We start from the raw sequence: 15,988 nt of genomic DNA, 5'->3' as shown, positions 1-15,988 counted from the left end.
AACATTCTGTATTTCTTAGAGCTGCTTTACACATTGAATGAGCTTGTGTGTGCAGGATTTTGGGAGAGTACCTTAGCTGTGTGGTTTTCTTTTTTGTGTTGTAATCCTTCATAGAGAGTAGTAACACACTGATCCTTGGCTTTCCCACTGCTGCCCTCAGCACAGAGCCTCTAGACACTGGCTCCACTCACAGGGAGATGGAGCGCCTTTTACGAGTTATTTCTTTGAGCCTCTTCCTTGTGTGTGCTGCTCTCTCAGAAATTACTGCTGTGACAGAATTCCTGTTTTATTCTTTGATTCAGCCAACACTCACAGATCATCTCCAGCATCAGGTGCTAGTACAGCAGGGCTGCAGATTTACAGGGATGGGCTGCCTCCGGGTGGAGGTTATGGAGGCTGCAGTGCAAAGGGAATATGGACTGAGCTCAAAAGGTGAGGTGGTGAGCGGAGTGGAGGTGTGCCAGGGAGGGAGAAGCAACGATCTGGAAGTGTACTGAGGTCCTGACTCGGACTGTGTCAGGCAGGTGGTGGTAGGAGCGCTAAGGTTTCCATTGTTCTTGCTCCCTGTCCTCATTCTCCTGTGGTAGGACTAGAGGAAGGACTGGAGCGATGGGAGGAGCAGGACGAGATAACAGCATCCTTGAGGGGCAGGGTTTCCCTCAGGGCCTGGGAAGCCTTACTGCTCAGAAAGGTGGGGGGACATCTTGGAAGTCGGATGGGCACCTTGCCTTCTTCACTGGTAGAAAGTCTGCCACCTTCCAGGGTCCTCATGCTCTCCTTTCTGCCTCTTCTCCCATTCTCCTCCCCTTCCAGCATTGCCTGAGGGTCTCCAAGGCAGCCAGGACAGGCCGCTTCTTATGTGCCTGAGACACGAGGACTTCGACTTGGCTTTTCTTCTCTTGACCAGGGGTGCAGACCCCCGTAGTGTTTCTCTCATGGAAGGTGACACTCCTTTGCATGCAGCGCTCCACATCTTTCTGGACATCAACGGTAAGCCTCTGTCTTAAGCAGCCTGTTTCTGGAGGAGGAAGCTAGATATTAGAACTGTTTCTTTGTGCTCTTGTCTGGGAAAAACATGTGAAAAAGCCTGTTTCCTGACCAGATCTAGTGACATTGTATATCATGGTGAATGATCAGATTATAGTGGAGGGGGGCAGGTGTTAAGTCCTAAAGTTGGCTGTAAGTAGCTTACAAATACTTTCCATGTATTTTTATGAGTTTTCAAGAATCCTGACTTAGAGGATCTTGCTATCATATCATCAGGTAATTTTAGGAGGTTCCATTGATTGCTGGGCTAGCAATTATTTGTTGACAGGGCTATCTTGTGCATGGCCTCTGCTTACTGGTTGCCAATATACCCTTCTGATTGTCACAACTAAACTGCTACCACATGGTCATATTTCCCAATGGGGCTAATTACCTTGGTTGAGAACCTTGTCATTTAATGAGTATCCCATCTTTGGAGGTCAGTGTTGTATGATGCCTCAAACTGGCCAGAGTCTGCTGTCCCCTGAGGAGAATGGCGTTGTGCTGACAGGATTCCATTTGTGTCTTTCAGCGGACATTGGCTTTAACTTCCTCAGCCACCTGTTGGATTTGTTCCTGTCCAACCCTACCGAATTTCACTACCTTAATCCTAACGTCCAGGACAGCGATGGGAACACGTTGATGCATCTCCTCTTCCAGAAGGGCATGCTGAAGCGTACGAAGAAGCTGATAGACCTGCTGGTGAAGTTCGACATCAACTTCAACCTGAAGAACAAAGCAGGAAAGGGCGTTAGGCACCGGATCAAGAAGAATGATGCTCTGCTTTTGGCTTGGAACAAAGCGCTGACCGAGAGCAGACGGAAGAACCGGCAAGACCCTGCTGCTCACCTGGGGAGGCTCTCCAGGTCTTCTGCCCCTGGCCATATGTCTCAGCTCAAGTCACAGACTTCCTTCAAGTCTTTGCCATGTGGTACTGCTGACAAAACCCTTTCTAATGGAGTCACTGAGATTCTCCCTGATGCTCAGGTGACCAGGCAGGAGCCTGAAGCCATGAGGACACGTTCTTTGAGAGACCGCCTTGTACAGGACATCACAGTTCTGATCCAGCAGGTTGAGTTGGATATGTCTCTCCCAGAGGCCTATCCTCAGCGAGACTCTCCCAAGGTAGCAGCTGGAACAGAAGGAAAGAAAGAAAAACTCCAGAGAACTCAGACAATGGGGAGCTCTGGCTGTAGTGGAAACGACCCTGTTGCCTCTGAGGCTGAGGATGGGCACGATCAGGCAGGCCCAGGTGCTTTACAGCTTGTTCCAGTTGGTAACGGATTGGGAGTAGCCAGTGATAATCAGGAGAACTGGACCATGCAGGAGATTCAAGCCTGTCTGCAAGACTTTGATAACATGACCTGGGAGATTGAGTGTACTTCAGAAATGCTGAAGAAGCTGTCCAGTAAGGTTATGACCAAAGTTATAAAGAAGAAAATAATCCTTGCTATCCAGCAGTTGGGAAATGGTGAGTGGACCCAGGGCCTGCAGAAGCGGCTGAAGCACTCGAAAGGAAACATCCAGCTTTTTGAGGCGAAGCTAGACAAAGGCGCCAGGATGCTGTGGGAGCTTGCCATTGACTTCTCTGCTCGGTGCAGTGAGAATTCTGAGAAAATCATGGGCACGGAGCGCAACACCTACTCCCTGGAAAAATCAGGGCGGGTCTACACGGAAATCATCCGCATCTGGGATATTGTCTTAGATCACTGCAAGCTGTCAGATTCCATCATGGCCATCTGCAGTGCTTACACCCGGGGCTTGTCTTGTGTCCTTCGAAAGAAGCTGAAGGGAATCAACAAAGGCCAGGTATCAGCTAACATGAAAATCCAAAAGCGGATACCCCGCTGCTACGTGGAAGACACAGAGGCTGAGAGGAGCACGGAGCAGGTAGATCCTGAGTACTTTCCTCCGGCCAGCGCTGTGGAGACAGAGTACAACATCATGAAGTTCCATAGCTTCAGCACCAACATGGCCTTAAACATTCTCAATGACATGACAGCAACGGTGGAGTACCCGTTCCGAGTAGGCGAGCTGGAGTACGCCGTGATTGACCTCAACCCCAAGCCTCTGGAGCCCATCATCCTCATCGGACGGAGCGGCACTGGGAAAACAACCTGTTGCTTGTACAGGCTTTGGAAGAAATTCCATGTTTACTGGGAGAAAGCTGAGCAGGCAGGAAGCCCATTGCTATCCAAACAGATCTTACCAAAGAGAAGGTTGGAAGCAGAGCCAGGAAAAGAGGGGTCAGGTCAGGAGGAAGAAGAAAACGAGGAAGAGGAGGGCCCCATCAAAGTGGAAACAGTGGACGGTGTAGATGAGGAGCAAGAGAGTGAAGCCTGCGCAGGAGGGGCCTCCGGGGAGCCAGCAGGGGACAGCCAAGTAGCAGAAGGCTGTGTGCCAGACCACCCGCACCAGCTGGAGCATCTGCATCAGATCTTTGTGACCAAGAACCACGTCCTTTGCCAGGAGGTGCAGAGGAACTTTATTGAGCTCTCCAAGTCCACCAAGGCCACGAGTCACTATAAACCGCTGGGCCCCAACGTCCACAAGCTCCAGGACCTGAGGGACGAGAACTTCCCTCTGTTTGTGACTTCCAAGCAGCTTCTCCTCCTTCTCGATGCCTCTCTGCCAAAACCTTTTTTCCTGAGAAATGAAGATGGAAGCTTAAAAAGAAGCATTGTAGGATGGTCCACACAGGAAGAGCTTAGCATCCCCAGCTGGGAAGAAGACGACGAAGAGGTCGAGGCTGATGGGAACTACAGTGAGGAGGAGAAAGCTACAGAAACGCAAACAGGGGATAGTGATCCCCGGGTGTATGTGACATTTGAGGTGTTCACCAATGAGATATGGCCCAAAATGATCAAAGGGAGAAGTTCCTACAACCCAGCACTGATTTGGAAAGAAATAAAATCGTTCCTGAAAGGTTCTTTTGAGGCTCTTAGTTGTCCCCATGGGAGACTGACCGAAGAAGCCTATAAGAAATTAGGGAGGAAACGATCCCCCAATTTCAAGGAAGATCGGAGTGAGATCTACAGCCTCTTCTGCATGTATCAGCAGATCAGGTCCCAGAAAGGGTATTTTGATGAAGAAGATGTCCTATACAACCTGTCCTGGAGGCTGTCGAAGCTCAAGGTGCTCCCCTGGTCCATCCATGAGCTCTATGGTGATGAGATCCAGGACTTCACCCAAGCAGAGCTGGCCCTGCTGATGAAGTGCATCAATGACCCCAATGCCATGTTCCTTACTGGAGACACTGCCCAGAGCATCATGAAGGGTGTGGCCTTCCGTTTCAGTGACCTGCTCTCTCTCTTCCACTATGCCAGCAGAAACACAGTAGACAAGCAATGTGCTGTTCGAAAGCCCAAGAGGATCCACCAGCTGTACCAGAATTACAGATCTCACTCAGGTATCTCAGGCCTAGGCTCACCTTCTGGGGAGGGGCTGGAACACTGGCCTTGGGCTGAGTCTTGTGTTAGAAGAGTTAATGTACTCATGAGTAAGATCAAAAAACTTATGATTTTTGCCAGCACTCATCTGTAAATAGATCACTGAAGAGGTAGTTTGATAGAAATGAATCTTAAGTGACTGTGTATTCATGGAGTTTACACGATTTAAGAGATATTTAGGGGAGCATTTAAAGTGCTATGTAAACCTTTGCTAGCACTCCTTTGTACTAGCACTAGTCATCTGGCCAGACATCATTTGCTAATGCGATAGAAATTATTGCTGACAAGAAGCTCTTCCTGTGCTTTTGTATCTCTCAGCATGTTTACAGTAGTAGGAAGTGACAGCAGGCAGGCAGGAACCACAGCAGGTGGCACTGTGGACTTGCACAGAAGTTCTGCTGGCATTAAGTAGTAGGACCTTTAACTCTACAAATGTTGCATCTCTAGTGTAGGCCTGGGAAGTCAATTTTTTCTTTATTACTTTGAAATTTAAGTAAATTAAAATGTAAGTATATCACTTTGCCCTGATTATACTCCCCAAGTGTACCTTCTCACTCTCAAATTCATGGCCTCTTTTTATTTAATGATTATTGTTACACACACACACACCTCAGTCTGTTCAGTGTTTGTCAGGGGCTAGCCCCAGAAGTTGACAGGTTCCTGAGAGGAAATAAGGAATCTGGTGAGGGAGGAGTGAGTCAGGCACGGTGGCCAGGGGGAGCCTGCAGCTCTGAAGGACTCGCAATCAGGCTGCTTATTTATGGAAGTTTTACAGAGCAAAGACAGATTCATGGTTCTTCAAAAAGAACAGAGGATATCACTTTGTCTCTGGACATGTGCTTGATTTTTCATTACATGTCTGGGTTTATGACCAAAGCAAACATTTATTACATGACAGCCTGCTTTTAGGCTGGAAGTATTTGCACTTTTAAAGTGTTCCAGACAAATAGAAAATAGTTGGTCTTTTTATGAATAGCAAACACTAATACCTAGCTACTTTTACTTATATCCTTTCATCATCTACTCTATTAAGTAGGAAAAAGTTATTTTGGTCAATCTTATTTCCTGAGTTCTAGCTCTCCAGGGGTGAACTCTGTGTGCGCATCTATCTTTAAACTACAGTTTTAGAAAGTCCTAAGCATATTCTAAAAGGAGTCCTTGATTTATTACCAAGTCTCCTGACCAGCTGCAGTTTGTCAGCCATCTCTAAGCTTCCTCTGTTTCAGTTATACTGTTTTGAGTTTGATGAGGAATGGATGTCCCAAGAAGGTTACTGGTGGCATGGCTTCAGAAAGGAATTCCTAGCGTCTTTGCCAGATAAAGTTATTTCTCTAAAAGGAGAAGGGATAGTAAATTTAGGACTTTCCTAAATAGACTCAGGTGTCATTTTCTTGGGAAAAGACATAAAATGAACCATAATACATAAAGTCCCCAAGAATGGGACACATAGGGACCAAAACCTAAAAGTGCAAGACAGAGTGACAGAGATCCCAGCACGAGGCTCAGCTGCTGGACCTGTTGGACAACTGTACTGGCTTCATGATTTTTGCCATTTCCAGTGGAGATGGCTGTTCCAAACATTGTTTGTATATGTGTGTTTTCAGGGCTGATCAGTAGGTTTTAGACAATCAAGTAGAGGGTTTATCCCTGAGGAAGACTAACTCCCCTCTCTCAGCAGTCCAGCAGTAGGACTCAGAGGGCCTCACTTCCCCTCCCATAGTAGTGTGTTTGCTTGTGTTAATACTGTTCAGGGAACAAGGCTAAGTCAGGAACAGTTTACCCTTGGCTGCATTTGGTGTTGCAGCTTTAGGTAGGCTTAGGTACCAAGACTCCTCAGCTCTTGACAATGGCCAGTGTGATAACTCCCAGGCCCGGGGTCTCTGAAGCCACTGGCCCTAAAAGTTTCATAGCTCTTTGGAGTCCTAGGCCTCCTGGGCGTGCAGTGTCTCTTTGGCTCTTTAATGGACTTTATCCTTCTGCAATCTCAGTTTTCTGCCGTCTTTCTGGTTACTTCATCCCACTTGCCCCTGTCCTGGCTGCTCTGCTGAACTCGGGCTCTTCTTCATTGGCCAGCTGTCTGTCATCTGATCATCTGCCTTGCTGCTGTTCTGGCCTCTCTCCTGCTGTCGCCCTCATGGTACTCTGCTGCCTCCACTGACTACTGCTTTCTTTATGTTACCAGTACAGCCTGATGATGTGAAGCAAAGGAGAGAAGGCCACTCACTTCTGCCTTTTATTGTGCCTAATATTGTGACACCATGGAAGGGAAGCTGCTCAGGAGGATGTCTCTCAACTACTTAAGCCAATCAGCCTGCTTACATTACCAGAAAAGGAGTGCTTGTCCCAATCACAGCACGCTCTGAATGCAAACAAAGGTTGTCTCTTTAGTGCCAGTCCCAGAAGCCCACTGCTAGGTCACTGGGAGAGTTACTCTTCCTCTGGAGTAAGTGGACATGGTTGCAGGGACATCTAGAGTTTATTGAGCCCCTGTGATAGAAAAGTCTCTTAGAAGCTGTTTGAAAGATTTCTGACTGAAGCTAAGCCTCCAGGAGTGGGGGCAGTTGGCTGCTGTCATTGTATAGTTTTCTCAAGCATTCATGGAATTCCAAATGGCTGGTGCTGGTGATTCTGCTGGTGGTTTGCTTAAGGTGGCCAGGGCAGCAAGGGAGAGACCAGCAGCTGCCAATTAGAGAATCAAACCGCCCACCTCCCAACTTCTTTGCTTATTTAGAAGACATTAAAGAATTTATTAATGCTGGGTGTGGTGGTACACACTTTTAATTCCAGCACTCTGTAGTCAGAGGCAGGCAGATCTCCTTGAGTTCAAGGCCAGCCTGATTTACATAATGAATTTCAGGTTAGCCAGAGCAGATCCTGTCTCAACAAGAAAAACAAGGAAAGAAAGAAAGAAAGAAAGAAAGAAAGAAAGAAAGAAAGAAAGAAAGAAAGAAAGAAAGAAAGAAAGAAAGAAAGAAAGAAAGAAAGCTTACTGTTAACTCTAATAATGACTAGAACAGCATTTTAACAATGCTTAACACTTGCCCAGTACCACCAGGAAAAGATGAGTACACTTTATCAGCTTAAAACAAGTAGCATTTGGTTAATAATTCATCAGTCCTTAAAACAGCTTTTCTCTCAAAGAAGCCAACTAGGAGATAATACACACTTGAACACTTTCCTTTTTCCTTTTGCACTTTTCATGTGTTGTATGTGTGTGTAGGCATATCTACAAGTGTATCGGTGCACATGTGTGGGTGTGTAGAGAGGCTGAAGTTGGGAGTCTCCCTTGATCCTTCTCCAACGTATTCATTGAGGCAGCCATTCCTCAGTGCTTTTTTTCTAGTCACTTATCCTTCTGTTTCCATGGTGTTGCCTGTCACAGATGTCTCATGTGACTAGAAACATACAACATGTGCTTATTTTACTTAATTTTGTATGGTTTATTTTACTTAATCTTTTCAATATTTATTAAAGATATATCCAAATAGTGTGTGTGTGTGTGTGTGTGTGTGTGTGTATGTTTCCTTTTCAACGTTGACCTGCCTTATTCCCTATGTATGATGATATCAAAAATTACTTACCTAGTTTCCCGGACAATATTTAAGTGAATTCCAGTTGTTCAGCATAGTACTTTTATGCCCTTTTTGGGCTCCTTTATTAGTATAAATTTTTGGCCATTGCTAGTTCTTAACTGACAGGAAACTACTGCGACAACAGATTTTCTTAGGAATAGCAGTTGCTAATTATGTTCATTATTACTGTATATCAGAAACTTGTAATAATTAAAAATTAGGTAATATATTTTCTCTTTACTATTTGATAATTGTTGTGATAACATATGCAGTTTTTCAGTGCCCTGCCTTAATCTACCTGGTATTAGGCAATGACAGATGGCTTCTAAGGGAACTAGAGAGACCCAAGAAGATAGGTCTTCAGTCTGACTTGATCCTGTCACTGACAGGAGGTTAGTTACTTCTCAGGTGCTGGAATCCATTAGTAACATCTCCATAGTTTCATCTGGCCCATTGGGTTCTTGTAAGGATTTCATGGAGTGCTCTCTATGAGGGTGACTATTGTATCTCAGACTTTAGTCAGCATTGTTTTAGAGCATAGATAAGAAACGAAACCTGATGGAAAAAAGCTTTTTGCAAAGTCTGTTCTCTGGCTCCGACAACTTTCCTTTGTCCAGTGCTATTTCAGCTGTGTAAACCTGGAGGAAAAGGATGAGAGAGGCCTTGGTTGTCTCCAGTTAACAATTCCTCATGCTCTTACCATGGAAATGGTGCTCCTAGTGCTGCAGAGACCAATGGGAGGAAGCAGTGAGTCTTGATTTCTCACCATATTTTTACCATATTTATATGGACGTTCTAGTACCTGTAGTTGTAGTGACATGTCTGCCTTGAGTTCTTTAGGCAAAGATCTTTCTCTTATCATCAGGAGTTGCAGTTGAGCGTCCATCAACCCTCTAAGTTCAACAACACATTTCTGTCTTCATCTACTATACCCAGAGTGATAATATGAACATTGTTAACTGAGTGGGAACTGTATATAAGCTTGAAATAAAGTATACTGTCAGGGTAGCCTGGTTAGCTCAGTCGGTAGAGCATGGGTCTCTTAATCCCAGGGTCCTGGGTTCATACCTCATGTTGGATGCCATCTGTTTCGTGTAATTTTAATAAGCCATGGTAGTTCCAGTTAGGCTCTGGGACTAGCAGCCGTCTGCCTAGCTAACTCTTTTCCCACAAATGCTGGGAGTGCCTTCCCAGCTATGCTCTGAGAACAGCCACCGATGACCACCCCAGTTTCACTCAGCTCCCGTGTTAGCGCTCCTGGTCTCCACTTGCTGCTTGCCCAGTGCCTCAATGGCCACCTTACCTAGCTCCCTTTAGCCATGTGGAAGGAAAACACTTGAGACTTTTATATTTTAAAATTGACCAGATAAACTCAAAGGCTGGACGAAGAATATTCTGCCCCACCTTCCTTGGTCTCTACAGTTGTCTGTAGAGGCTTCAAACTATTGGTTCCCCAAGAAACCTACAGTTATTTCCCCCACTTCACCATCTGGTCCTGCTCCCAATCCTCTCTTTCCCGTTCTTCCTGTCCTGCCTGGAAATTCTGCTATATATTTCGCCTAGTGATTGGCTTCGGTTGTCTTTATTTAACCAATCAACAACTCGGGAAACTGCGCCTACATCAGGGGTATATACTGGCTCCCCGTGAAAAAGAAAAACAACCAAAACCTCAGCCATGCTGTATGGTATCTGACAAGTGCTTTCTGTTTCATCCAGGAATCCTCAATCTTGCATCTGGAGTGGTGGACTTACTTCAGTTCTATTTCCCAGAATCCTTTGATCGCCTTCCAAGAGATTCTGGACTTTTTGATGGTCCTAAGCCAACTCTCTTGGAATCTTGTAGTGTGAGCGACTTGGCAATTTTGCTGCGAGGGAACAAAAGAAAAACTCAGCCCATCGAATTTGGTGCCCACCAGGTAAGCTTCTTGGGTTTGTGTGTTCTGAAATAAGTCAATTTGAAGACTAAGTCATGAAGAAGGCGAGCTACTAAGGTCTTAATACAGAATGAGTATGTGCTTGAGAGAGGCCATTAACTGTCTTCCTAGGCCTCGATGAACAAGGCAGCCCTGGCCAATTCTCTTTAGAGCCATTACTTGTTTCCAAAGGAAACACAAAACTTCCCTTTATTTGTGTTTATAGGACCTGATATTATTTGGGCTTGTTTTATTTCAGGTGATTCTTGTTGCCAATGAAAAGGCTAAGGAGAGAATTCCAGAAGAGCTGGGGTTGGCTCTTGTGATGACTGTTTACGAGGCCAAAGGACTGGAGTTTGATGATGTCCTCCTTTACAACCTTTTCACTGATTCCGAGGTGCGTCCCACTGGGTTCTTCCCACACAGTGCGGGTCTGCGCCCGTGGGACCTCTGCTCTGCGGAGGACAGGCTGGAGCTGAGGCTAAGAGTTTGTCACAGGTGCCTGTGTCTGTGGTAGAGAATCTTGCACTTAGGGTGAGGTTTAGGGGTCGATGGGGTGGGGGCTGAGAATAGCTCTGAGTTGTTGTGGGCTACTTTTCCGTGAACACATCCTTGGCTCGCTTAGACTCATGTTTTCTGAATGATCAGTCCTCAAGGCCAGATTTCATTAACTGCTGTTATCATCGGCTCCCAGGGGTGTCTAAGTTGGAACAAGTTCTAAGGAGAGCCATACATGAGGATGGTTAGCAATGTCCACCCTGTAAGGGCAGAACTGGGCAAAGTCAGGTGAAAGGCAACTCCAGGAAGACAGTGAGGCTTGTGACGGCCTGCTGGACCAGGTAATGTGGGTGACAAGAGAGTCACCCTGTCCCCAGTTCCCTTTGGCATGCTTCACTCCCACAGCTCACACACGTACAACACAGTAGTCAGAGTCCCTGGATCCTCCCCAGTGGCTTCTGTGCCAGCCATCACCTTAGTGTGGTTCCTGAGTCCTTGCCATGGATTTTCTTCTTCTTCTTCTTTTTTTTTTTAATTTCTAAATTATCTGTTGGATAAGCCACTAACTCAAGACCATTGCCTTGTGGCTTGTCGCCACTGGCTTCTTTTCACTAGATTGTGTTCGGTGGGGACTCAGACCCGCTGCTGTGGGTCTTCTTTGTGCTACAGCTTGCTGTGTTTTGGTCCCTGCTGCAGATTTTCTGTTACAAACTCGGAGAGGCTGTTTTACACCTAAATTAGAGCACCTTTTAGCTTTGATACCTTAAAATTTACCCCTGATAGGACTCTTGAAATAGAATCCTTCCTTATGTTTTTTAAACCATTCTTAAATGCCATATTTGATTTAATAGTAATTATGTTTGGTACTGCAAAGGGTGCCTTACCTTTATAAGGGACTTTTCAGATATAGTGTCTCATCCCACCAATGCTCTGAGGCCCTAAGGAATTTTATTACCTTTGTTCTGTAGATAAAGCCAGAGGTTACTGGGTTAAGTAAGTTGTCCATAGTTAAAATATTCATAGCAGGATCTGAAGAAATGCTTTGGGCGCTAAGTATTTTTCCTTTGTCCTCCCTTCCCTCTCACTTGTGAATTGGCTTCCAGAACTTTCCACAATGAATAAATCTATCATTGCCATCTCTGTGTACAGCCCTTCCCGGTAGGTTTGTTAATAAACAGATGCATGCTCATTAACCCTGCTACCATTTTCATCTCTGAGGTCTAACTTTTTTTTCCTAATAACACATCCACTGGTCATGGTTGGACTGAGGCTCTCCTGAAAGAGAAAGGGGTAAGACTTTGTTGTTCCTGTCCTTTATTAAGTGCCATTTGTATGCACATACCAGTGATAAAGTCAAAGGTCAAAGATGTAAGGATCTATGTGGGGGAGCTTTGCTTCTGAAAGAAAACTCGGTTCTCTTTTCACCTGATACTGGGAACGGCACAGGCTCCTCCCTGTCCTCCCACCAATGACTCAGACTTTGTGAAATTCAGAAATACACAAAAGCAGCAAACACCTAAACATAATCTTTTGATAGTATTTGCTTTAGTCTGTGTACATGAGGAGACCTCTACTAAATATTTTTATATGGTGCTTACTGGTGTAATGCAATTGTATGTTCCCTGGTGCAAAGTATGCCCCCAATTCATCCTTTACAATCTCCAGACCAGAAAAAATGCTACAAGAAAAGGAAAGGAAATGCATTAGGGGGGCTGGGAAAGAGAGGGAAGGCAGATCAGACTTCCCCACCCTCTGTGGTCTGGAACTGAGTTTCTTTGGAGGTGGCTGGATGAAAGTTTCTGAACAGTGATCGATGTTTGACATGAGGATGGTGGAGATTGTCTGTCTTTGTTCCTGTTCCTGTCCCAGGCAGCACTGCCTTGGGACATCTGGCACTTGGGCTTGGGTGGGCATTCGGACCTGGGCATGCATGGGCATGGGTGGACACTGCTTGTGTTCTCTCTGGATTTATTTTGCTTGTCGATTCACATAATGACCAGGTTGTCGTCAGAGTTGGGAGTCCAACCAAGGAGTGGCCATATCAGACCCTTACAGGACGTCTTTTCATCTTAGTGGAGAAATTACTTTCTCAGACAGCCTAAACTATCCTTGGGAATTTAGAAGAGTGATTGCTATTTACACCCTGTCCTGAGGACATTCTTTCTTTCACACTCATATAGGAGAAGGATGGGGGGGGGCAGGAACCTTGAAACCCACAAACTTTGTGGGAGACTTGCTGTGAAATGCAGGCCTTTTACTTGGAAGAAGGAACTCCTTTCATGGCCCCAAGTGCTGCAGGTCTGTTATCCTTGCTACAAACACACAGCCTCTTCTGTGTTCATCTTGAAATAATAATCTTAAAATAATCTTAAAATGCATCTAGTTCCTCTGGCTCCTTTGTCAGCCTCCCCCCTTTTTGCCTCTTTGCCCACCAAGAGAGTCCTCTTAAATGTCAGTATTTTAACCTGCTTTCCTTGAACGGCTTGCTAAATAACTTTGCAAAGAGAATGTTATGAGTATGTCCTAAAGAGTTTTTCTAAACCTTTCAACTATCCAAATGGTTTCACCTATGGTTGACATCACTTTTTAGAGTATGATAATGAATCCCATAATTGATTTTTATAATAACCCAACTAGCCATGTTTAGTAGACAGTACTTTAGTCATTTCACTTCATTTAATCATGTAGTTAGAATAATTTAACGCAAACATCTATCAGCTCTAACCACTTCATGGTTTGGGCATCCTTGAGCACTACAAAGATGTCAAATTACATCACTTTATGAAGGGGAAAGGCTGGAGAATGAAGTGGCTACACTTAGAAGATACAGGGGTACATAAAATCAGAAACTCCTGGGAGTTCCATTTTAAGTACCACATGAAACCTGGGCAGATCAGCCTTGCTGCGGTCAGAAACCAGTTCTGCAGTCTGCTGAACAATTCTAGCCCACGGCTGTTTCCCATATCTTGGTATTAATAATAGATTTTTACATTTTTGAATGGTTAGAAAAAACTCAAAGAAGAATATCTCTTGGTACATGGAAATTATATGAAACTCAGTTTACTTTGACCAATAGCTTTATTGGAATAAAGCATGTCCATGCGTTCACCTGCTGCCTGCCTGTGGATCTTTAGTATTAAGGCAGACTGACCAGTGAGAGACATGTAACATGCATATCTGACCCTTTGCAGTGGTTCTCAACCTTCCTAATGATGCAACCCTTTAATACAATTCTTCATGTTGTGGTGATTCCCCAACCATAAAACTATTTTTATTGTTACTTCATAACTATTTTTGCTACTCTTGTGAATCTTAATGTAAATATCTCTGTTTTTTGATGGTCTTAGGTCCCCCCACCAAAGGGGTTGTGACTCACAGTTTGAGAGCCACTGCTGAGAGGAAAAATTGCCATCCCCTAGTCATCTAAGCACCTTAGCTTTGGGGATTTGGGTAAAGGAAGGAAGGAAGGAATTAAAAGCAAGTACTAAACCCTCAACATCGATTATCTCTTTTTCTTTACCAATAAATTTGAGTTGTTCTATTATCCACTATTAAGAACATTGTGTTCAAGGTCAGATAGTTAGTAAATAGAAAATTTAGTTATTAATATGTCTTGTCTATCCTATATCATGTTAGCATACAATATCTGATTTTTTCTCCATTCTTAGTTGAGTAGTTTAGATAATTCTGCTGCCTGTGTCTTAAATGTTGTCCTTATGTGGCATTTCTAACCACATTATGAAAAGGAGTATGGTTCCCTCTGTCTATGAATTTGTTGACATTCTTTGAATTACCATAACACCCTGGGGCCTTAGCATTTTTGCCTATATTGGGTACCTATGTCTGGCTTCTGAACCATCTGATCTAAGTGTTGGAGTATTTTCATGGTAGCTTCTTTGACCCATGCCTATGCAACCTTATCTCTTCCCACCTAATCTGAGGACATGGGATGTATCCCTCTATACAGTTTGTGTTGAAGGCTCCACACCTCTGGGTGGGGCTCAGTTCTCCAAGAAGCTTGGGAGGCACTTTAAAAGCAAATTCTGTTGTTCTTCAACTTGTTGTTGTTGTTCAGGCTTACAAGGAATGGAAGATCATTTCCTCATTCACACCGTCATCTGACTCCAGAGAGGAAAACTGGCCATTGGTTGACGTTCCCTTGGAGAAATCAAGTTCCTCTCAGGCTCGGTCCCATATGGTGAACCCAGAAATGTACAAGGTGAATACGTGCAATTTGTCCACAAGTGATTTAGTGTGGAAAGAGCAAATAAGGCTTGGAGGGTAGATGAGATGGAAAACGGAGCTTTCCTTGCAGCTGTCTGTCCTTCCATTACATCAGCAGTGGGCGTGGGGATGGAAAGGTGGTGTCGGCTGCCTCCTCCCTTTCTGCATAGCACTGGACCACGCAGTGCCTTCCAGTCATTTAGTTCCTCTGGAACTAAACATTACTTAAGAAATTTGATGAAATCACAGAATGTGTCTGAACTAGTTTAGTAGTAATAACAGTTGTTATACAAGGTATGAGTGTCTTAATTTTAAAAATCAAGTCACAGCAATCGTGAGGTCCTGGTGTCTTCAAAGGTTTATAGTAATTCTTTAAAAACTTAATTTTATAAAAAAATGTTTATTTTATTATTTATTTATGGGTGTTTGGGTCCTGTGGAAGCTGGAAGAGGATGTTGGATCTGCTGTGTCTGTGAGCTACCTGCTGGGGTCTTACGTGACCTGAAATGGAATTCAGTCTCTACAAGAGCAGCTAGTGCTCTTAATCGCAGAATCAATTCTCCAGCCTCTAAAACTTAATTTCTTTTTGTGGGCTAGTGAGATGGCTCAGTGGGCAAAATGCCAGGCAAACCCAGCTACCTGAGTTCACCTCCTGAATGATTCAAGGAGAAGGAGAGAACTTACTCAACAAAGTTGTCTTGTGACCTGTACATGTGTGCCAACACGCAAACATACAATACACATATAAAAAATAAAGCAGGTTAAAAATTAGCTTAGTTTTGTGTTCTCCCCAAACCAGAGTAAACCCATTAGAGCATATTCATTCTGTCAGTGGGCACGCGGCTCATCAGCATGTCCGACCTTCTTGTTAGCTCCTCAACGGAGAGCTGAAACAGCTCTATACCGCCATCACGCGGGCTCGGGTCAACCTCTGGATCTTCGACGAAAACCTAGAGAAGCGGGCTCCTGCCTTCAAGTACTTCATTAGGAGGGATTTTGTCCAAGTTGTAAAGACAGATGAAAATAAAGGTAAGATCTCATTACAGTATTCTTGCTGTCAGAGGAAAGATGTGTCTCTCTACTGTTCTAAGGGTCATGTAGAAAGGGCACAGTTTTTGATGTTTCCTGTTTTGTAGTGCTGAAGATTGGCCTGAGCCCTGAGTAAGTGCTCTCCCACTGATCTAGGCTCCCTGCCAGTGCTTTAGAGTTTCGTTTTGTTTAATAGTATCCCCTCCATGATTTTCTCAGGAAAAAATTAACTTATTTATGTAAAGGCGTCTAGGAAAGAGTGTGAGGCATTTGGGAG

The 15,988-nt window shown here is 44.6% G+C and overlaps 1 protein-coding gene across 1 annotated transcript in view; it reads left to right on the top strand.

Annotated features, from left to right (window-relative positions):
- Trank1 (tetratricopeptide repeat and ankyrin repeat containing 1) overlaps nt 1-15,988 on the top strand; it is an 87,671-nt gene that overhangs the window by 55,465 nt on the left and 16,218 nt on the right. Inside the window, exons 10-15 of the mRNA XM_052187091.1 lie at nt 814-990; nt 1,559-4,435; nt 9,764-9,963; nt 10,220-10,357; nt 14,534-14,677; nt 15,555-15,711. Coding sequence (XP_052043051.1) covers nt 814-990; nt 1,559-4,435; nt 9,764-9,963; nt 10,220-10,357; nt 14,534-14,677; nt 15,555-15,711 — 3,693 coding nt within the window. The remainder of the gene's footprint in view (nt 1-813; nt 991-1,558; nt 4,436-9,763; nt 9,964-10,219; nt 10,358-14,533; nt 14,678-15,554; nt 15,712-15,988) is intronic.

This window comes from Apodemus sylvaticus, chromosome 7 (assembly GCF_947179515.1).
Source record: "Apodemus sylvaticus chromosome 7, mApoSyl1.1, whole genome shotgun sequence".
NCBI lineage: Eukaryota > Metazoa > Chordata > Mammalia > Rodentia > Muridae > Apodemus > Apodemus sylvaticus.
Note: the sequence above shows the minus strand (reverse complement) of the source record. Positions and strands in the feature narration are given on the sequence as shown.